General features: G+C 44.2%; 1 protein-coding gene across 2 annotated transcripts in view; it reads right to left on the reverse strand.

Annotated features, from left to right (window-relative positions):
* LOC149863422 (cytosolic carboxypeptidase 6-like) overlaps positions 1–24,501 on the reverse strand; it is a 1,473,463-nt gene that overhangs the window by 822,470 nt on the left and 626,492 nt on the right. For both annotated transcript variants that reach the window (XM_090050142.1, XM_090050145.1), the window contains exon 5: positions 15,637–15,853. In XM_090050142.1, the coding sequence (XP_089906268.1) occupies positions 15,637–15,853 (217 nt within the window). The remainder of the gene's footprint in view (positions 1–15,636; positions 15,854–24,501) is intronic.

A 24,501-nucleotide genomic window follows, 5' to 3' on the forward strand; every position in this document is an offset into this window, starting at 1 on the left:
ACGGCTAGATGCGTGTCCTGGCTCACCAGCCCTGTGGTGGCAACTCACAGCTCTAGCTCCCAGTCAAGCACCTGCTTGCCAGTCCTCTAGTGGCAAGTCACAGTTATGCTGGTCAGCATCTGTCAGAGAAGGTGTTTAGCCTTAAGGTGTGACTGCTCCAAACTTAAGCTAGCACTAACACGGATCAACATTTGAGTAGCTCAAAGTACAATGTGTCACAAGGCCCATGAAGAAGTCAAAGTATGAATTTAAACGGCACTAGCTACTACATGCTAATTCCCCCTTGTAGAACTTGTGAGGTTGAACTAAGTGTGAGATACTTTATTTTCAAGTTACCAGACTGCCCAAATATATGAAATACCCAAAACCAGACTCAACATGACCAATTGTATAGGAGTGATCCTTACTTCCTGGGTAAACATAACAAGGAATCCACCAAGTCAAGCAAAAGACATGCCCTATTCTATGTGCACCAAAAATAATCTGGTTTTCATATTGCTTTGATTCCACTTTCATATACATTCTTTAAATAACCCCTGAATTTCAATTACTGTTGGAAATGTAAGGTTTTGTGTGCTGCTGTCTATGAGGGGTGTTTTTGCTTTTTAGTAACATATGTACCAGATCACCCAGGTGAAAGAAGCTATGCTGGAATTGTTAACAGTACCATTATGAATGATGGACTTTCCTCAGCCCTATGGCTACTGGCTCATTATGTAACAGAATTCATTATAACCTACCACGTCTGGCATTACCTGCTAATGTCATTCTTGTTGTGCTCATTACCTTTGCAATGTTGAAATATTCATATTCTGGATTTGAATCTAATGCATGAGCTTGATGGGTGGATGGCTTGATGTCCCTCTCTGGAGTGCCAACATAACTTCTGCTTTGCTAACACTATCCCTCTACCCTCTATTTCAGCCTTTTGCTTTTAAAATATAAAGTGCCCTAAATCAATCATCCCTGATGTTTCTATAATTTTCCTATCAGACCTAATACCTTACTGGTCATTTTTCACTTTCAGTAAGCAAATGGGAAAGAGAGAGACCCTAAAAGCATAAATCATGTGAATTCTGCAAAACTAGCAGAGTTGATTTCTAAATATTTTCTTAAATGTTACAGATCCAATTTTCAAAGGCTCAATACCCACAGATAGGGCCAAATTTTCAAAAGAGCTCAAACTGTAGCTTAAATTGGAACCTAGTGCTTTTGAAAATTCTGGATTGAGAATTTTAGAAGGACCTGGGCTTTCAGCTCTATGAAATTACATGCTGAAGTGTCACATGAGGAAATGAGATGAATCCCTCAAGCAGGGTGTACCATCTACAGTAAATGAGAATGAGACCTCAGTTCTGTAATAGCTTTAGACATACACACCGGCATCCTCCTGTCTGCAGGAGCTCATCGTTTTGGGCTCTAACTCTCTGCTATAGACTTGTTGTCTAAACCAACTGCTTTATACACCAGTTTCCAGCTGTGTAAAATGGGGGTGTCACTATGTATATAAGAAGAATGTGGTGAGCACTTATTCACTGGCATCAATAAAACATTTGAGGGAAAGGTTCTATAAATTTCTGAATGCCTGTGGGTTTTTTACTTATGAGATTTCCCCTTCCCCGCTGGAAAAATGGCAGCTTTACCAAATACATACAAGGCTGGTTAATATTGTAATTCTGCCCAGGTTAGGTGAAATATTACATAATGAAATTTTTTTAAAAGTTGAAACAATGATGACATATATGAATGCATTATTATAATCTACTTCAATGCAAGAACTGATGTAAAACTAAAATCACGGGGGAAAAAACCCTAATTCTCAGCAACTAGTCATCCACTTGAAACTTAACTAAATAACACCTGTGTGACAAATTGGGTTGTAGTGAATAGGGAATTCACAATAAAGAGTTTTAAAAATAAGGAAAATCTTATCTATGAACACGATGTTGCTTTTGGGCATATTTATGAAAACAGATTTCATAACATGGATTATTCTCATGTTTCATCCTCTTGCAAGTTCCACATTTTTAGAATACTAAGTAAAACAGTCAGGAACAATAAATATTTTCACTAGAAAATTATGCCCAGAATCCCAAAGTATTCGGAGAGAAAACTTTTGACTTTTGGCCCGTGGCTGCTTTTTCCTTTGAAAATGTCAGCCTGTAACCAAGACCTTTTCAATCAGTAATCATTTTTCTCAGATTGTGCTCTGCTGCCACAGTATGGAACTCAGCTGCTGTCTGCAAACATGAAAAGGGGGATTGTGTCATAGAGTGAAGTCCTTCCCATGCATCTCTATGAACGGTTCCCCCCTTTAAGACATATTTTTAAGAATATTTCCTAAAACATTTAAATAGCACATTGCATTTTTCCCAGAGATACTTTCAAATAAATAACTATTGTTTTACATTAAAAGCCCTTGTGCTGTTGATGATTAGTGTACAGCATTTTGGTTTGATGAACAATTTGTTCAGCGTACTTACCCACATTCAAGAAGACTTTAAACTTAAGACAACCCCTCCCAATAATTAGATTCTATATGTGGAAAATTATAGATGTGTTATAATTGTCCATGTATAGAGTATATTAAATGGAAAGTCATCTTAAATTCATCCCCTCCTCCCCCCACCCCAATGCTGTGGCAGGGAAAGCAATAGCAAGGGGCAAAAGACCATAACCCCGCCCCTTGCCCCCCGGCCTCTGCTCATGCCTCTCCCCCTGTACCTGTATGCCCTTCCACTTGCTCCACATCATGTTGCACCCCTGCTGCCTGCCCCCTACCCCCCAGGCCTGTACCTCCCCCCACCCTGAGCACTAGCCTCCCACCTCCCCTACCCCACATATTGCTTGCCCCTTCCACCGCCACTCCCCTTTGCCCCACCCAGGATGATACTGTGTACCTCTAAATTAATCAGAGATAATTCAAGTTAATTGTAGGCACAGGCAGAAGTTACATTTTTCGCGCAATCCCCCTCCCCAGCCCGTCCCGCTCCAGCTCAGGCCAGGCAAACCACAGCCAGAAACTCACTCCTATGGGCTTCTTCCTCCCCACTCTCCTCTGCCTTACTGCTGACAGCCCTGGAGTGGGGAAGCGGGGAGGGGGAGGGGGAGGGAAGGGCAGCTCCTCAGCTGGCTGCTCCCCTGCAGGCAGGCTTGATCCCCTCCATCCCGCCCAATGCAACAGGAAAATGACTGTTGGGTACAGGGGGATGCTCTAACACATGGTGCTTTATGTTTATGCAAAGCACCATGAGTTAGAGCAGGGGCCTGCACAACTGTGAGCACCCTGTGAGTCATTCCAGGGCTACGCCTGTCAGGCTCTGTGTTCTCACTGATCATCAAGGGGCAGAGGGGCCATATTGCAGTTAGGAAGGACTACATGCATAAGTGGCTAAGCTGCTTGTCTTCTGACCTGAGTTAAAATGCAGGACAGTCAAGACAGCCTCAAAGGAGACATCTCTTTACAGCCTGAATGCCTAGACCTACCACACATTTAAATCCAGGTAAAGAAGTAAAGCAACCCAAGGCACAGCCCTTTACCAGGATAGCTTGCCAGAAACTGGTGTACAGCTTCTGGAAGAATCAGGGGTATAACCATATTGGTGTAGGTATTATGTGTCTGCTTCTATCCCAGAGAGAGCTGGCCTTAGGGAAAATGGCACTCTAAGTGAACTTATATTTTGGCATTCCTCTAAGTTAGCAGCACTGCTACAGGCAGAGACAAAGGCATGGCGCGCTGTCTAGTGGAGAAGCGAGACAGTATGGTGTGTCAGGCAGGCAGGCAGACGGGTACTGCTGCTACCGTGCAGAAGCAAGGCAGGCAGATTGGAGCAGGCACCACCGTGCCCGCACGTGCCCAGCCCAGATCCTTCTGAGCAGCAGTTGGAGGTGGGGGTAGTGCGCTGGGCTGGGCACTGCTCCTCCAGCCTGGGGTGGGGGATCAGTCTGGGGTGGTGTGGGGGGAAAGCAGTGCAGTGAATGCAGGGTGCCTCTGTGTGTGTGTGTGTGTGTGTGTGTGTGTGTGTGTGTGTGTGCGCACATGTGTGTGTGTGCATGCACACACACATGTGGCATTCCCCTGACCACAGTGCCCTGGGTAGTTGTCCACCTGTAAAGCCAGTCCTGATCCCATGGCAGCTATTTGATTATCTCATAAAGGTCATTACTTGTCCCCAGACCAACAAGTGATGAGACTCTGTAATTCTACCTATTGCAACAACTGCTTGGGAAGAGCTGATCATCTGCTTCAGACACCTGCATAACTTGCACTGGGAGACAAAACTGACATAAGTCACAATGATGTTATGATCTAAGCCCTGGGCTATAGCTAACGTGACCATTCTCCTTTTCCCCCACCTTGAACTAGCCTCCCCAGCAAGCTGCAGACAAAGCACGGAAGAATCAGCTGACAGCCAAGTGGACAGAATTAGACAGGATAAATGTTTGTCAAGTCATTTTTGAAAACTTGTTCAGTTAGAGCAATTTACGGTGAAACTATCTTTTTCCCTCTACATATACATGGTAGTCCCAAGATTTGTCTGGTTACAATATTTGTGTTTAAATTGTTAAAATAAAAATAAATTAAAAAAACAAACAAAAATTAAAGAGGGTTTTATTTCCCTGCTCTGAAGTGACCCCCATTGAATGCACTCTGGGAATTCATTTCTTTCTCAAACACATTAATACAGTGTTTGCTTTAAACAAGCATGCAAAGATTGCATCCAACCCTTGTACCATTATTTTAGGATGTATAATTTAATTTTTTACTATTTTTCATTTTGAAGACACCCCCTGCCCTCCCATATTCTCTACTGTAGACGAACATACCCAAACAATTCTAATGTGTCAAACCATGATTCTGGAAGAAAATGTGTCCAAAGACAGATTCTGGTCTCCCTGTTTTCTTAATGCAAGGCCCCTGATGGCATGAAGATGCACTGAAGTATGCTGGTGCTTAACAGAATGTCTTCAGGAATTGTTGAGTTTCCTCATTACAGTGGGCCCTAAGCCTAATGCTCAACAAGACTTATGAAACAGCCCAGAAGGCTGATTGACTATGACTGGCTTGATGAGGCTGTAGGGCTACCTCGGAAGGTTGCTCAACACATGCACTAGACTAGACAACCTCCCAATGAAGCATTCAGGATGGAAGCAGATATATTGCAGCACTATACCAACAATTTATCCTCAAACCTGGCCCGCCCACAGGCATCCTCTTCTTAGCTTCAAGTTCACTGGCCATTTAGTTTTATTGATGATCTGATAGCTGAAGGAAGAAGGAAGGTGGTTGGGCAGAAGAGGTAAAAATACCAGTTATAATCAGACAAATTATTACAAAAAACAACTTATACCACTATTATTATGGAAGCAAATGAATAGTTCTTTATTTTTGCCATAATGTCCACCAGTTTCATCCAGCAGATCTTTTGGGTGCTGGACAGCTAGTTTAATGGAAGTTGGCATTGAATCTGATTTACATCCATACTGTGAAGAGTGAACTGGGTCAGAAATGCCAGTTCCATTGGTCAGCCCTGCTCTTGATTCCTATAGGGCCCTATCTCAGGTGACTCTTGACCTCAGCTGTGGAAATATCTTCTGAGAAAGAGGAACGGTTAGACAGGAAAACCATTTAAGGCTTTCTCAAGCAAAATGAATGTCTTCAAATCAACTCAGCGAGCTGAGCGGGCAGCCCAAGCTCGGTTATTCTTAAGGAACACTGCAAAGGCCGTGTTTCCTCTTTGGCCTGCAGTGTTGGGGAATGGGGTTTGTTGAAGACTGGGTTGCTAGCTGAGGTGGGATGGTTTATGTTGCTGCTATATACATGGTGCTGCGCTGGTAGTGCTCCCTGTAGCTCGCTGCAGAAGTCTCTTTGGGCTTGAGCCTGTGAAGGCCTAAGGACCAGAAAAGCATTAAAGTGCATGCTGAACATTAAGCACGGAAGTAGTCCCATGGATTTCAAAGGGACTCTTAAGCCCGTGCTCAACTTCAAGCATGTGCTCAATTACCTTACTGCATCAGAACCAAAGTGTTGACCCTACTGAAAGATCAGCCCCTGTGCATATGAGCAGGATGCATATTGGCCTGTCAAAGGTACACAGAGCTTCAGGTAAAAAGTACAAAGCTAAACATATAAGTAACCTCCCTCTGTGTGCAGCAAATCCAACTCTTTGTTATAAAAAGTCTTAACGTCTTTTAGGCAGCCTTAAATCCCAGACTCACAGCCCGACAGGAAAAGTATCCTAGGGTCACCATCTTTTGGGTCTGTAATCAGAGATTACAGGAATATGGTAAAAATGTAGCTTTGGAGGAGCTTTATACAATCACCACCTTGGAGACCCCAACAAAAACCAACTCAGATACTGCCAAAATTCCCGCAAAGTCAGTGCAGTAAAAGTGCCCCAGGGAGCTAATGGCTTCATATTGCAGCATTCCCCCCATATGCAAGTATGTTCAACAGCACTGTCACTGAATAATTATTATTCAAATCTCTGCTACACAAGAGGAAAAACCGTTTCTGGACATGAAAGTGAAGTCAATCTAGTGTACTGCCCGGGTTGCTGGAGTAACATGTCCTCAAAGCCCTAAGTACTTATTAAATAATGGAAAGCTATGGGTAATCTTCACACTCATGTCCATGCAGCATCATAGGTTGCCTATTTGAATAGGAAGATATTATTAAATCATATGGATTGTGGTGGTGTTTATAAGCCTACCAAGAATGGGCCCGGGCTGAACTAAGTAGGGAGATTCTGCCCTACGAACAAAAGAGACAGACTGAAGGAAGGGAAATAACACACGAACACCAGGAACACATGGATGGAACCAAACACCATGTGAATTCCACGATGTCTTCTGTGGGTTTGCTTGTGGGGGAGTCATCTCAGTGGGAAATAAAGAGTAAAGATAAGGGACAATGGAGAGGTAAGCAAAGAGAAGATGATTAAGTGTCATGAGGCTGAAGTAATGAGCAAGGGAGAAGGAAGGAAAGTTTGAGCAAAAAGCCAATTACAGGGCAGAAAAAGCCCAGTCCAAGGTATAGGAAGTTTGCAGAACGTACTGGGAGTCCCACTCCTGGCTGCTCCTGTAAGTGCTTCTATAGTCTGGAGTCTCTGACTGGCTCTTATCTGCAGGCCCTACCCCATCCCTCACCCAAGGCCACAAAGAGGGAGGAAGAGAAGACATGGCCAGGGCCCTAGATATGAAATGAGACAACAGAATGACCTGTTTATTTTATCATTTTGCCAGGAAGCAGGTTTTCCATCCCTAAGATGGATCTTATTTCCTATCACTAATTCTGCTTTCGAATCCCAGAATCATTAAGCACAAAGTTTCTCTATTCCAGAGTTTCAACCACTATCTTTTTTTGGAGCAGGGTGTTACAATAAGGGAGCTGCAAAGTTGACTGAAGTTGACAATTATTTTTCTTTCTGATTTATGATCTGTTCCTCCACGAAAGGAAAACACTGCGATAAACAAGTTATGCAAATCCCACTGGGAATGAGCTTCCTATAGGAATCAATGCTATTTCTGGCACTTAAGTAAAACTGATCTTGCATGTGTGAGAAACATAGGCAATATTAATGACCAGGGACCATTTGATTTCTTCATGGATACTTCTGGTTCCTTAAGCCACAGCATGTTCTTTTTAATCATCCCGACGCAATTTCCGCATTAGGAAATCGTTCTAATTGTGCTCATCCTAATCATACATGGTATCTTGCAACAGTCAAAGGGCTTCCTACGCAGCTTCTTTGACCTTAAGATTTAAGGTCAAGTCTGAAAACTTTGAGCTATTCAGTGCAGGAAACTTCCTGCAGATCTGCAAAGTGCCTGGCATCCCAGGGGTGCTGCCAAATAAAATATTTTAAGTACCTAATACCAACTTCTATTATTTGTATTCATCATATTAAAAATTAGCTCAGAAAAGGGTCATTAGGTAGCAAAGAGCATTGCACTGACAGGTAGGGTAACAGGAATGGACTATAAATGTGCTATAAATTTATAAGCACAACTTCCAGTATTTGTAATGGGTATATCCTCCTAAAATTGGATGGCACAACAGCTTAATATTGTTTTATCTCCCCTCAATCTCTCCCCACTCTCCCTTCCCACACAGAGTCACAAAAATACCTAGAATCCTAGTACTATAAAAATATATATTTAGAGCAATAGTCCATTCAAGGAAGAAAACATTTTTCCTACGATTCATCATTTTCAGGTCCAATTCTGCTCACGCCGATATCCAATCTGGCTAGGAAAATATCTGTTCCAGCACTTAGAGCTGCCATTTAGCTTAGGAATGCTCTTTATGTTATCAAAGCTAGGAAAAACAGCAGCAATATTGTGAGAGTAAATAGATATATTGCTAAATGAAATGAATGCGCCTTAAACTTATATGTAAAAGCACTCTTACCTCCTGGAAAAATGAGAAAGTTAGGCATACTTTTCGTTACTATAGTTTCTGTGGATTTTTTCCAGACCGAGTAAATTGTCACAAATTGCATTTAGATGACATTTTAACCTAGTTGCAGTTAGATCCATTGGAAACCACAAAATCATACACAAATATGATTTTAAAAATAGGATGCATCACACCGAGGCCTAAAACTCCCATTTTTTGTCCAAAGAAGTAGAGTGTAGCTTTCTTTTAAAGGACTGTTATTACATAACCTAACACTGAGCAGAGAAATGGGAAATTTAACCTTAGAAAAATTGACTATTTTCTCTGCTTCATGCTTCAAACCGGTCATAACTGAGCAGTTAAAAATGGACCAGTCAATATCAGTACTGCTGACTGGCTATTTTTACTGGCACATCCAACCATTTACACAGCAAGCAAGGGACGTTTGATCAATGAGCCAGCAATGTGACATCTGGTGGATAGTTTCACGGGTCCAAGTCAGATTGTGATCTCACTTGTACCGGCATACTTCAGGAGGAACGCCAGCGAAATTAAGAGAAATACACCAAACCAGTGTGGGTATTCTAGTCTTTTTTGGGCTGCATCTCGCGTCAGGAGATGCAGGCTCACTGGCAGACCTCTGCATTAGACATATTGCCTTCCTGTTTTAAAATATGTACGTTTAATATTTAATTTAACAGAATCCCATACTCTCTGCACATTGAGCATATCCTCTGAGGCCTCTGGTTTATATGTGCAGTCATAATACACCTCAACTGTAATTTGGAAGCACCATTGCCTAATGGGCTGAGAGGAAGTGTCTGTCTCCAATTAATCTTGGCTCTCTTTTTGAGTGAATAATGAAAATATGCCAAGTGAGTGGTGATTTCTAAAGTGGACCACAGGAGCTGAGCCAAGCTCAGTAAGCTCATTTAATTTAGAGTGTGTGATCAGAGCAATATTGGTAGAGGAACCAGTCTCCTGAAATGTCCAGATACTTGGACTACATGCAGATAATTTCAATTCCCAACCTTGAGCAATTACCCACTCGCAAACTCTGCCAAAAGTGAAATGTTACTTATAATGCTACAGATATCTGTACCAAAATGTATGGCTAGAACAACAATTTTACATCATATTCATACCTATATTCTACATGCCTTCAGATTTTCACAAATGTAGGAAGATCATTCTTTGTTAAATGATGCCCAATATTGTAAAATAAACACCACGATGATAGACACAGACTCTGCAATCTAACTATCTGCGCCACTCAACATTTTTCCCCCCAGATTTTGAACTTGTTCTTGGATTTGATGAAACAAAGTCGAAAGTTATTCAGAGCCAATAATGGCAAGACGAAAATGGCAGTGTAAATGATACCTATGAATCCATGATAACAAGCTTATAGGATAGGCTATTTTCAAGATCATTTGGCTCATTTAGGAGGCTGGATAGCTCTCCGAGGCAAAGAGTATAAACATTAAAGGTCAAAAATAGAACGGCAAAGTTACCCATTCACACAAGCAGTGGGAATCATTGCCATTTGGCTGCGTACCATTATGCCATTCTGCTGTCTAATGACAACTGCATGTCCCATGCTGATATTTCCCTTTCAATTTTCATAGAATTATTGAAAGTATTTAAGGCACTAACTGAGAAAGAGTTTTGGTTTTAGAGAAAAGATGAAATTAGATTATAGATCAGATTACCTTGGAAAGCTGAAAGGCAGGAGAATGTGCACTCAGGAAGGCTCCAGACTATAAGCTAAGCATGGCTTCTTGTGGGTTGAATTTTACTATTATGCAACACAAAGGTCTATGGTAAGACTATGCAAAATGAAACAGAAACTCTGAAGTATCTCTGCAACCCTTCAGCAATTTTTGCATTCTCCCACTCCTATGCTTCTCTGTGGAGCATTGCTCAGCAGATCAGTAATCGTGCTGGAGTCCTACCCTGCAAAAGGATCCCCAGAGCTTGCCCCAACAGCAAAAGCCTGGAAGCAGCAGCTCATCTATCAGAGTTACTTCCCTGAGCTGGAATCAGGGCTTTTGAGGGCCCTTTTACACCAATCTCATCCTTTCATCTTGCATGAAGGGCTCAGCAAAGGGATTGAGAGCCTTATCTCTGACCTCTAAAACCATCCTGTATGACATTCAGTCATTTAAAGACCGGTCCCCTTCTCCTTTGAAGCTACATGGCATTCGGCTTCCTGAAGAATCCTATTTTTTCACAATGTAAGGTTGCAGGCAAGCAAAACAAACACGCCACTTTAAATATTTAAAGTCATAGTGAATTTATGGAAATTGTCTATTCAAGCTCAGCAAAGACACTAAGTACCCAAGCTGTTCTAGGATGGTCCCACCGAGAAAAGCCAGAAACGCTCTGAGATTTCCATGTTACTAATACTTACAGGGATTACATCGTGAGCCGAACATAGAAGCTTTTTATACGGATCAGCCTGGTGAGTTCCAAAACGTTACCGCACCTAGTTCAGTAAAACATACCGTATGTGCACATATAGATATAAAATCTGGACTTATGGACAATGTACTTTGAAAGGCATCTGCTTGTTTAGTTCTCAGAACTGTGAAAACTATTATTTAGTGGCTCCCTGTAAGGCAACTGGAACGGGATTTGAAAGTAGAGATATGCCTCTCGAAACACAGATAAAAGAGAAATCCACATAGCTCTGTCTTAATCAGCTAGATCCCCATTTTGATGAACATGCAAATGTGACTGTTTTATGTGCTGTATTTCAAAGAGTGAGAATGGAAACAAAAAGCAGGTTTGTGTTACAAAACTAATGACAGTCGTGTCCTCCGAGATTAATGGTTAAACCCCACCAAAATCAGAATGATTAAGTTCGCTTCTCCCACCCCCTCAGGACTTCTGCTTCATTATTAAATATTTTCCCCTCCCTTTTATAATTGTTGGGCCTCCTAATTGAGGTGATTAATAAATACTGTCAGTCAGGAATACTTAAATAGTGTTCTTTTAACCAAGAATTTTGCCTCATCGACAACAAGGTTGGCATGATGTTTTCATAGTTTCATAGTTAGTAGGGTTGGAAGGGACCTGAGCAGATCATCAAATCCAACCCCCTGCCCTGGCAGGGAAGAGTACTGGGGTCAAACGACCTCAGCAAAGTGATTGTCTAGCCTTTTCTTAAAGCCCCCCAGCGCAGGAGCCAGCACCACTTTGCTTGGAAGTTGGTTCCAGATCCTAGCCGCCCTGACCGTGAAGTCGCGCCTCCTGATGTCTAGTCTGAATCTCCCCTCTGCCAGCTTGTGACCGTTATTCCTGGTCACCCCTGGCAGTGCTCGGGGGAACAGGGGCTCCCCCAGTGCCTGCTGATCCCCCCTGACTAGTTTGTAACAGGCCACTAGATCCCCCCTCGGCCTTCTCTTGTGGAGGCTGAACAGGTTCAGGTCCTGTCACCTCTCCTCGTAGGGCCTGCCCTGCTGCCCCCTGACCATGCGAGTGGCCTCCTCTGGACCCTCTCCATGTTGTCCACATCCCTCTTGAAGTGCGACGCCCAGAACTGGACGCAGTACTCCAACTGCGGCCTGAACCAGGGCTGCATAGAGGGGGAGGATCACCTCCCTGGACCTGCTCGAGATGCATCTGTGGATGCAGGACAAGGTGCGGTTGGCCTTCCTGACCACGTCCCCACACTGCCGGCCCATGTTCATCTTGGCATCAGTGATAACTCCAAGATCCTTTTCTGCCTCTGCTCTGATGAGAAGGGAGTTCCCAGCCTGTAGGTATGGTGATGGTTCTTCCTCCCCAGGTGCATCACTTCGCACTTGTCAGTGTTGAATCCCATCCTGTTCTCATCCGCCCACCCCTGTAACCTGTCTAGTCTGATTGCAGCCTATTCCTCCCTCCTAGTGTGCCCACATCCCCCCACATCTTAGTATCATCAGCAAATTTGAACAGGTGCTTTTTCCCCCTCGTCCAAGTCATTGATGAAGATGTTGAACAGTGCAGGTCTGAAGAACGAGCCCTGCAGGACCCCACTGCCCACATCCCTCCAGGTCGAACATGACCCGTCCACCACCGCTCTTTGGGTGCAGCCCTCCAGCTAGTTGGCGACACATCTGACTGTGTGGGTGTCGACACCGCAGTCCCCCAGTTTCTTAATGAGAACAGGGTGAGAGACAGTGTCGAAGGCCTTCAAAAAGTCCAGGAAGACTATGTCCACTGCTCCCCTGCATCTAAGGATTGATGACCTGGTCATAGAAGGCCACCAGGTTGGTCTGACAGGACCTGCCTCGAATGAACCCATGTTGGTTTCCCTAAGTATAATCTCCCCCACTGGCCCCTCGTGGATATGTGTCAGAATAATTCTCTCAAAAAGCTTATCCAGGATCGAGGTAAGACTAACTGGCCTATAGTTCCCCAGGTCCTCCTTCCTCCCTTTTTTGAAGATGGGAACCACGTTGGCCCTCTTCCAGGCCTCTGGCACCTCACCAGAGCACCACGAGTGCTCATAAAGCCGTGCCAGGGGTCCCGCAATGACCTCAGCTAATTCCCTCAGCACTCGGGGGTGGAGATCGTCCAGACCAGCTGATTTGAATACATCCAGTTCCTCCAGAAGTTCCCTGACTAGATCCTCCCTGGCCCTTGGCCTAGGTGCACCTCCCCTGGGGCCTGAGGGGGCCCTGGTGGGGGGGTTGATCTGGTCCCTGCTCAGGAAAATGGAGGCAAAGAAGTCGTTAAATAGGTTAGCTTTGTTGTCTGGTGTGACAACCAAATTTCCTAGCGTGTCTTGCAGGGGCCGCACGTTGCCCAGTACCTTCTTTTTGCCCCTATGTATTTAAAAAAGGACTTCTTGTTGTCCTTGATCCGGGAAGCTAGTCCCAGTCCCATCTCCGCCTTGGCCTTTCTGACCGCCCCCCTGCAACTCTGATCAACCGCAGTATAGTCCTCCCTGGGGATGGCCCCTCCCTGCCATTGGGTGTGCGCCTCCCTCTTAGCTTGAAGACATTCCCAGATGCTTTTGGTGAGCCATGGGGGCTTTTGTGCCCTCCTGCTCCTTTTGATCCGTGTTGGGATTAATTCCCTTTGGGCTTGGAGGATCGTCGCCTTAAGGAGCAACCACTCTTCTTGGACACCTGGCTCCCCTCCCCTCCGGGACCTCAGTGCTTCCCCGACTAGTCTCTGTAAGGGAGAGAAGGAGTTGGCAGGCTCAGCCCTGCTAACCAGCCGCTGTAAGGGAGAGAAGGAGTTGGCGGGCTCCGCGGGTCCACGCCCCTGCGGAGCCCCGCTAATCAGCTGCCCGCCGGCTTCAGTTGCGGGGTGGGAACTTACCTTCCCCAGGTGTGTGGGGAGAGGAGAAGCTGGTACCCACGAGGCTGACATAAAAGAGAGGCCGGGGACAGCCAGAGGAAGGAAGGCGGAACCGGAAGCAGGCGGAGGGGAGCTTGAAGTCCGGCAGAGCTCGTGGCAGCAGATGCGAGTGGCCCTCCAGCATGGCAGGAGACTTTGGGGAAAGGGAAAGCCCTAGCGGGGCTTATGAGCCCAGGCAGCCAGCCCTGCGGGGCAGTGGACTGTTGTTTTGACTGGCCGGGAACGGCCGGGACTTGGCAGGACACCGAGGAGTCCCCTAACTGGACGACATGCACCGGAACACTGGAACCAACTCTAATATCATCAAAGTCATGGCAGGCGAGGCAAGCGCGTGTAAACGCCCAACACATGGTGAGCTGACCCTTGGTGACCGGTAGGCGACCCCGCTGTGGGGAGGCGGTAGAGGCTGAACCTCTTCCCCGACACTCTCCTTAGCTCACTGAAATCCGCCCTCCTGAAATCTAGGCCTGCTGCCTTGCTGCAGGCCTTTGCCACCTTGCGCTGGATGGTGAATTCCAGCAGGCGATGATCACTGTCGCCCAGGTGGTCGAGCACCCACAGCCCCCGCACCAGGTTGTCACCCGTGGCCAGCACCAGGTCCAACAAGGCGTCTCCCCTGGTAGGGCTGTGCACCTCCTGGGTTAGATGGAGGCCCTGCTTTTGGGCTAGGAACCTATGTGAGCGGTCAGACCTGGCTGACTGCTCTTCCCAGCAGATGTCTGGAAAGTTCAGGTCACCCATGACGACCACATCTTTCTTTTGTTAATTCTTCATTTCCTATTTGATTTTATTTGTGAATGGCTTTAGAGCTAGTGACAACCGCCAGGCTGCCAGCTCTGAGGCAAAAGACCCTTTACTATTCTCACAGCTTTATCACGAGTCCCCTGGTATCAGGTTGGTTTTTAATTTCAAGCTGCAGCTGCTGGAGTCAGGGGACTGAATGAGAGTTTCAGGGGGGGGTTAATATCAACAAGTCAATAGAAACCATCTTGCATTTGTGATTGCAGACAAGAAGCCTAAAAATGTGAGGCACATGTGCCCTGATGCAAGGCAAATATACTAGGAAGGCTTAGGTAGCAGAGGGCAAATTAAAAAAACACCCCAACATCTATTATTAAGAAAAACTAAATAAAATCCTCAGAATTTCTAAACTAATGTAATGATTCTTGGGGCTTAAGTTGTTCATGGAGACTGTTTGAGGCTGGTGATACTTTTATACAAAGAACTGTTACAGCCTGAAGAATAGAAACCCGTCCTTACCCACAAACCCTGCTCTAATCCTGACCGGGAAGAACCCCATATTGGGGTGCAGGAATGCGTGTAGTCTCCACAAGCCATATCAGTTTAAGCTAACTATGGTGGCACTGTATTTTTCACGAGGCCAATCTGATCCAGACTGAGGCTATCAATCCCATTTTGCAAAACCTATCAACATCTTTATTTAAGATAAATGTACATTTTTTTTATTAAAAATAGTATGTGTACATTAATAATAAAGGCTATATACCCTCCTCCTAAAACAATCTATCAGCTTTTGAACAGGCAGCCTGATCTTGGGGCCAGAGAGAGGATTTCAGGAATCCAATTTCTTCAGTAAAGCTGTTTCAGTTTCTTCATTTAATGTCTTTAGAGGCGAATTGATCCTACATGGTAATTTTAGTGTTGTACTACATGTCACAGAGGAGATATTTTATGTGAAATTAAATTAGCATTTGTCTATATTTCACCATGCAACCAAGCTGGCTCATGTGTCATTGATAGCAGTAAAACAAATATGTGTGTGTGTACTTTTGCAGGGATGATGAATGTTACTGTATAACCATTTAAGGGCAGACATCCATAATGAAGCATACTAGTCAGCAAACATGCTTAGTACTTACCACGCTGAGTTCTAGCAATTCTCTGCAAAAGTAGTCCATGTTCCTCCGTTGTAGGTTGTCAAGATAGTGTTGAAGCCGAGTGTACGTGTAGGGATAGCAGTAGGCAAATTGGTAAATGTCATCCTCTCGGTCAAAGCAAAAAGCAAATGACATGACATAGTTTTTCCTGTGGTCTGGACAGCGATAATAATATACATTTTTAGGTGGCAGCCTTTGCCTAAAAAAAACAAAATACACATACACAAAAGCATGAGAAATGTCATCAGTTTAAATGCTACAGAAAGACTAACTGGAATCCAGAGTTTATCTCAAACGTATTATGGAAACCAACTAAACATCCCATTGCAGAACTGGCCAGTCAACCTCTTCATATACATCCATTCTGGCTATATATGAAAAAGGTCTGGGTACCAAGGCTTTAGGTAGGTTTGTTGACCATTGCTGTGGTTAGAGTTTACATAGATATACCCAGACTTGCTTTATACTGGCTTGTTCGGACAGGGCTACTAGCACAGCCTGGTACCGGCGTAGCATGGTAGGTAGCTTAAAGACTCTATGCAAGTCGCACCTTTGCCTCCAGGATCGGTTTAGCCTTTCACGTCTAAGGGCTGGGGGTAAAGCATAGTTCATAAAACAGGTTCTGGGCAAGACTGACGCTGAACTTTGGGACATTTCTGTATTCCAGCCAAGTTTATGGGGAAGGAGATATACAGGCACATCACACAGGAGTGCCAGGAAAAGATCAATTCTTGGGAAACACTCCATGGAGTGGAATGACCACAGCAATTCTCTCTCCTAAGGCAACCAACTGACCCCTGATTATAAAAGTAAGGGAGAAAAGGGGAGTTTGGCCAGTTTCAGAGCGAATGACTGTAGCCCTAGACACCACGTATATTAAAATGCACATACAGTATAATAAATAACTATAGTTGAGAAACTTCCACTGTGGTTATCAGTATTGCATGTACTAAGAGGGTAATAAATGCCAATATTTAGCCCTGCCAGATCTCTCTCATGCACCCAGTTTCAACGATTCTCTTATTTCTCAATAGACATGTGACATATTTTGCAGATATGAACCCAATTTGTGTTCCATAGACTGATGCTGTTCAGTCTCTCTATACATGCCCTCTCTTTGCTTTGGAAACAGGTTCTCTACCTTTATCTAGATAGGCAGATTCTCGAGTCATACCATGTTCTTGCAGTTTAATGCTACTAATTTACCAGACATGTTTGGCAACACACCACTATAGTCCTGCAGACTCCAACTAATTCAATTATACAATATTATAAACAGTTCTCATCTAATGATTGTAGCAGATCTCAGCTAAACTAAGATTACTGGGAGGGAAAACATAATGAGATTTATAGACATAGCAATAGTAACGGGTCTTTTTTTTTTCTGTAAGACTTCTGGAGTACAGCAGAGCATCAGTTTTGGCCTTTCATTGTTAATATGAAGTAGAGAACAAAACCCTCTCATTATGCAAAGGGATGTGTTTGCCAATTAACAGCAGTTAAGGAGTATGATCAGTAAGACTTGGGAGTCGCAGTGAGAAACAGAAAGGAACTGAAATGTTCTTGGAAAAGTACAAAAAAGAGTCAGTGATGCAGTTAATTAGAGTTGAAATAAGAATTATTTGCCCCTTTTTATTGCCCTGATTCTTGAACACTCCAGGTGTCAAGAGCTTACTTCAGTATTTGTGGGTTTAGTAAGACTTTTCCTTACTGTGGAGATCCGGTGCTAACCGAGTGGAAATAATTTCTGAGGCCACAAATGTGAAGGATGGAAAAAAAATACTTTTCAATTTTTTGAAAGTAGAGTGGGGAAAAGAACTGCTACCAGCCGTCTGCATAACGTACCCAAACCTAATAGGTTCCTCAAGTATCTGAACATATTTCTATCATTCACCCTTACTCTGGAGTGCGATAGGACATCCCTCATTTGATCTCAAATCAAGCAGATGATATGGCAGTGGGTAAATGTATTCTAGCTCTCTGTTCTCAAACCGTAATGCAAGCTTAAATGGTGTATTGCTGAGTTGTTGAACTTTATTTGTTTCCAAATTAGCATATGGGGAAATAACAAAGGGCAGGCCTTACTTCCTGCGATAAAAAAATTACATGTAAAATGAGATGGGCAGGAAGAAATTTGGGATTCCAGAAAGGGCTGTGCTAATTGAAATTCATCTGTGGATACTTAATGTTTTGAATGACACATGGCTCTGCTTGGTTCAATAACTTTGTACTTTTAAGCAAGTTTAGGACAACTTTGGTTAACGTATTAAATGTACTTTCGATATTTCACTCCCTTTCCCCCTCATTATAGAAGCTAAGCATCTGTTTTATTATCCACTCTGACACACCGCTTTATGGCTGCATTTGGCTATTATGGCTAATCTCAATGTCTAGGACATCTGGTATTGACATTTCACTATCTGGTGTCTAACACAGCAGCAGAAACCAGCCTCGGTTCCCTGGTTTAAATCTACCCTCTCAAGGCAGAAAGCACCCAAACTCTTAATTCAAACCATATCTTCCAAAAATAATTATAATAGTACTCCTGTCAGTGCTAATCTATTCTTATCTCTCCCAGCACTTTGTCACAGCTAATCTGTTTGTGAGTCATATGGAGAAAGAGAGTTAGTGTTTAGATACCGACAACACATCTTTACACACAGGAGCCTAATCAGATTCAGATCTTATCTGGGAATTAAAAAAAAAAAGGGGGGGGGGAAGAAAGAAAGAAAAGAGACGCAGCACTAGATATCACCAACTGAGCGTTTGATAACGAAGAGACATCGTTCAGTTCTTGAATTAACCTTTGTGTCCTAGACGCACTATTGTTTACTCTTCCTCCTTTTTTGTTCGATGCCTTCTGGAAAAGGACACCCACACACTGTGGCAGCAGCTGCTCCTATTAATTTAAAGCTATTACAAAAATTAAAATTAAACCCAATTACTTTGGCTGGTTTATAGCCGGAGAACGGCTTAGTTTGATTGTTCCCTCTGGTTATGGACAAAAACAATATTCCTACCTACAGCCAGCTGCCAGCAGAATACTAATGCAGCCCGGGCCTGCCAGGATGTATTCGGAATGCAGAATTTAACTGCATTTCTGAGTAGAGAAAAATATCTTATCAAGGATCTGCAGAAATGCACCAAGTTCTTAGACTGTAGGTCACGAAGCAGTTGGTTCCTGGTGAGAGCCAGGGAAGGAAACCGACAGAGGAAGCGTAAGGCTCGTATTTGTCATTTTGCATTTCCAGGCATTAAACGCTCGCAAACGTGCCCTGTTAATTGATACACCAGCGCCCGCATGGCATGGCTACGGAGGAGCTAGTTAAAGGAAAACCCTCACGAATCTGGAAAGCGTCTTTTGAGCTACTTGTTCTCAGTTTGTTTTTACAAGTGAATTACGCAGACACTGTTGAATATTATGCACTCATTTGGGGTGGGGGGTTGGGTGAGGGGGAGGAACGACCCACCTTGGCTGCCTAGTTTGCGAGGACCAATGCCAAAACCCATTAAGAGTAGGTAGCGCTGGAGGCATAGTGAGCTTCTGCAGTGCCTTGGGAAGAGTGCTGCTTGCTGGGGAGCAAGAAGGGAAACTCCCCCAAGGAGCAGGAAGAACTGGGAAAAAATACCCCATCCCACTGAGAGGCTTTGCTATGGCAGATGCAGCCCCAGGCTACCCAGCCGTTGAAGCCAGGCATCCCTTGCCCCACAGTGACTGGGAGGAAGGGGTTGAGTTGAATGGCACCCCTTCCCAGGATTTTTGCCATGGGAGGAGTAGTTCTGTGTCCAGTAGGGCAAACAGGGCACCAAGGACAATGCCCAGGGAGCCCGTGCCAGAGGGCTCGGGGGGCCATTCTGCAGCAAGGCCCACTGCATCCCCATATACTATGAAACACAGGGCTGCCTGGCTTCTAAGGCTGGGTGGCATGGGGCTGCACCTCCTGGAAGAAATGCTCCCAAGGTTGTGGGGGGGAGAGTCTGGCATCCCCCTTAAGTCGGCACCTTGGGCAAGTGCCCCACTCACCCTGCACAAGGAAAGAGCTTTCCAGTACTCCAGGGAAAAGACATCACATGGCCACAGAGGGTTTTTCCCAAGCCAGAGCCAAGAAAATGTGTGCTTACACTGCCTTAGTATCATGCCAGGAAGCATCTGGGCACCTGCTACCTCCCCAAACGAAAGGACAACTCGCTCCTCAGTGTGGCACCAGGCACCATTTGCATAAGCTCTTTCTCTTGCAAAGTGTATTCACCACCTAGCAAAGCTTCATCTCTAATCCCTGCATGGGTTTGGTACCTGGAGCAGCAAAGAGTATGTGTGTGTCCTTTAGACGCATGGACTAGGGACAGACATTATACATAAACCGGTTTAAACCTGTAACAGAACATAAGTTGGGTGCCTATAAAACCACTTCAAAATGGCTCAAACTGGTTTGAGATAAACCTGGCTGAATGCAGTATCGGACTCAACTGATTTGGGTCAATCCGGTTTATGCAATGTCTGTCCCAGACCATGGTGATCCAGAACACAGGTACGAGCACTGCACAGTACAGTGCAGGGAGATCTTTCACAACTACCTAGAGCAGTCATGTTCAACCTGTGGTCTGCAGGCCCCTGGGGGCCCATAGGCTATGTCTAAGGGGTCTGCAAAAGATGACTATGATCAATCAAAAGCATGTGAATTCCACACTTACAATTCAAAAGAGTCTGCATCTCCATTCAAAATTTCCAAAGGGGTCCATACCTCCATTCAAATTTTTAAGGAAAAAAAGGTAGAAAACCACTGATCTAGACCATATGGACTCTTAGGGGAAACTCTTGTTTAAGTCATTGTTAAAACTATTTTTTACGGCCAGGGTTTCACCTCCGAGTTCCTATGATGAGCATCTACATTTCCTAGGCAAACTTAAAAATCCATCCGACATACACAATGCACTTCCACTTGAACCTAAAACGTAACTTTGTCATTGGCCCTGTCTTGTCTCTAGTGGCTTTGTTTACCCTTAAATATTTTGGCCATCAGGGCTTTGGGGAATAAGCCTTTGGGGGAAGGAAGATACTCGCTCTTTGTTCTGGGTTTGTGTTTGTGCAGGACATACCGCACCTGGATCAACAACTACAGATCCTAGGTTCTACCGTGTATACGTTATCAGGAAATAAGAGTTTTAGAGGCTTTCCTAACACCCAACCAAATTTGGAATCGCTTCACCAGGCAATAGACCCAATGACTTTAAGCGCCCAAACATTGTCAGCAGTCCCTCTATACAAGGATGCTCATCTTCCAGCAAGTAGGGAAGTCGTCAGTGGCTTCACAGATGACCGAGGAGGCTGATCTGAGAGTTGTATGTTCAACTGCAGATGTGGCAAATAGTTCCATAAAGAAGGAGTGATGTCGGGCACAGGTCTTTCCATTTGCCTCTCTCACCTATCTGCCTCTGCATGGAAGCAGGTTTGCTCAAAATGGTCAATGCCTTGTATTTCACAGTGCCACTGGGGATGCTCAGGTCTCCTAGATACTGATATTAATATCACGGGTCTTCAGATTGGCCTTTAAGGTGTCCTTGAATCTCTTCTTTTGCCCACCTCTGGAGCACTGACCATCGGTGAGTTGGGAATATAGGACCGGAGTATTGGAAGCTAAACATTGTTAACATGAAACTTGCATAAAATTTATTTAATCCCCGGTATGATCAAGACTGGGTCAAGGATAGCATAGTCAGTAAACTTCAAGGTAAAAAAAACCAAACAAACCAAAGAATTGTTAGAGGAAAAACAAAAAGTTACAGGGATCAGTGACTGAATAAAAACTGGCTTACAAAAAGGGAGTAAGTAAATGTGACTCCAAGGCAGTGCCAGCAGTGATGGCACACTGGGGTAGGGATTCTCAACTATCATCAGTTTGCAGAGGTAGAGTGTGCAGCAAATTAGCAAACTTTAGAGGTTTTCTTAAGGACCTGCTTGAGATGGCCTGGAACCAAAACCTCAGAGCCTAAAATCCCAAAGCTTTAATGAGGTTGAATCCTGTGCTGGGCTTGTATTTAAAAAATTTGCAAACAACCTCAAGCTTTCTAATGGCCTGTCCCAAAGCCCCACATCTGGACACTTCTGCCCCTCTAAGGGTTCAAAGCCAGATCTTTCAGCTTGACATATTAACTACAGGAATCCAGTCACCTTAGGAGAAAATATAAGCAAGTTATTCATGCACTAAACCCCGCTCCTTTTCTCCTCTTTTCCATCAGGGCTCTTGCTGTTTATTTTTCCTTTTAGCCTGAGTCATTATTTTTCTTTTCACTTATTACTGACAACATGTAGAGCTGACCATCGTGATGATCCCAAGCTTACTGGTGGCAACATGGGTTCCTGGGGATTTTGCTGCTCTGAACGTCATACTCGATTCACAGAGCATGGAGTGATAGTGGGTATTGCAGGTGGGAAGAGGCATCCTTCACAGAAAGCAAAGTGTTTGTTGGCACAGCTGACTCGGGCAGTTTCAGGCACTGAGCAATAATAGTCTTGCTTTTGCTCTTGCTAGTATTAATTAGAAAGGTCTCTGAATATATTTCTTTTCTTAAGCAACCCAACTGTGCAACTCAGCTTTCTATTTCTTCAAGTATCCGGTTTCTTCTCCTTGAGTATAAAAATCAAAGCAACAGGTGCATCGCTGGCTTCCGTAAAATTTAGAAATCTGCAGTTTGAGTGTGTTACAAAGCATGCAGCTCTCAGGGGTTAATGTTAAGTGAAATAATTACATGAACTCAATGACGATTGCTTGGTAATAGAAACAATTAACTGAACTTTGCAAAGATTGCTCGCTAGCTGTCTGCATTCTTTACAACTTAAAGAAAAGGAGGAGTTTTTAGAAGCATTAACATTTTGGAGGATTTCTTTGTTTAAGTGATGAATCTGGGGAAAGTGTAAGTACTTCACTGGTATCATAAAACCTTATGGCAGGGCAGGTTTCTTAGAAGGCCTGATCCTACTCCATTTCTGTAACTGGGAAAAAAATACATTTCATAGCAGTAATGACAGTAGAGAAGGCTGGGAAAACCTTCGAAGAGTAAGTTCATGCTGTTCAAAAGTGTAGGGTCAGCTAAATCATACCCCAAAATGCTGCTTGCAAGGAATTATCTGGTTTCACTTCAAACACACACCTAGGGCATATTTTATAGGAATATGTTAGGAAGCCCCTTTAGACAAAAATAAATTGCTCCTTCAACAAATGTAGAGGTCTAAAATGGGGACATTCGGCAGCGGAGGGAAACAATGAATAGAAAATAACAACAGGGGATGTCTTTTCTTCTGTGCTTGCACAGCACCTAGGACAACGAGCATCTTCTTCGTTACCAGGGCTTCTGAGTAGCATGGCAATACAAATAATAGCAGTTACCATGAAAGTATCCTAACTAGCACCAGTTATTAGGAAATAATGGCAGTCATCACCAGTAAAAGCGATGGGAAATGTTAAGGCCAATGCATGCTATGAAGGAAGGGTATCAAAGCACATTTTTTGTTAAGGGCAAGAAAGGTCCAACCCCCATGATACACAGCATTGGATTACCTGCTACCCGATAACGCTGGCAGCAAAGAGAGACGAGAAAACATGAAATAAAACGTTCGCCCAGGTATTTGGTGCTTAGTGGTATTCTTAACCCCTTTCATTGCCCTGCTTGTGCCACTCACCAGGATAAACTTATCCTAACATAAGAAAAAAGCAACTACATGTACTTTTTGGCAAAAAAAAAGAAAAAATCCTCACATGACCTTTATCAACAGCAGCATCAGACTCATTTGGGTGAAGAAAAGAGTAATGGACTGCTCCTTGGTTCACCTGTATCACACAGCTCTCTGCATATCGCGTGCAGAGGTCTGAATAGGTGCAAGCTATTTGCAAAGGTGAAACATGCCTTCTGCAGTGTTTGCACAGGCTCACACTAACTACACTGACTTCAGTGTCACGGGACTGAGAGACCAGAAAGCAAATAGTCCATTTGTGCTGACCTTCCCCTTACTGGAGTTACTGGGAGCAACCAGGAGACCTTCTGCCCCTACTCACCCTCCATGGTGAGATGGAGTTTGGTGAGAACTGGCAATGATGATTTATCGGGTTGCTTTACATCCTATAAACCCCAGCATAGTTTGGAGCCTGTTTTCTCTTTTTTTCATAGCTTTAGTACTGATCCTAAGTCTACATGTGACAGATGGGCCCCAGGCTTGCTACAGCATCCCCGTCTCACAAAGACTCAACAGCATATACCTCCAGGGACTTGTCCGATGCTAAACGCGTCCTGAACATTTCTTCCCAGCAGCAAGCGCAAGGGGCCTTTTTAGCAGACAAGCAGCAGGTTTACCTTATTTCCCCTCCCTTGAATGCTTCCTGCCCCAGCAATCAAAGCTATATTCCCTCCTTCATCTTCGCTTTATTCTGGCCACTCACTTAAGCTACACTGTGGTGGCTTTCCTCTGGGGCAGTAAGCCTCCAGTACCATAATTATGCTGGTAATTGAGCGTGCCGACCATTTATTCCTGGGTTTGTGATACTCCCTGGTACATGCAAGGGAAGGGGGTCTGGGCTGGGGCTAGTATACGCTTTCCAGACAAATGCTACATGGTTCTAGGATCTGGAAATCCCGAACACCCTCTCAAAGTTCAGGAGTAGGTACGTGGGGCGTCACAGCCATTCACCTCCCCCGTCCTATATTGAGGAAATTCAATAGAGGGGAGCCAAAGGGGGGTTTCGCGGCACAGAAGCATAGCAGCATGGGTGGGGACGAAATCCTCTGTCTGGATTCAGCCCTGCAACGCTTCTGAAGATTTTGATACTAGGAAGATATAAATAAACTAGAAGCAAT

The sequence above is a fragment of the Crocodylus siamensis genome, chromosome 5 (assembly GCF_052110815.1).
Source record: "Crocodylus siamensis isolate JL-2025a chromosome 5, ASM5211081v1, whole genome shotgun sequence".
Lineage (NCBI taxonomy): Eukaryota > Metazoa > Chordata > Crocodylia > Crocodylidae > Crocodylus > Crocodylus siamensis.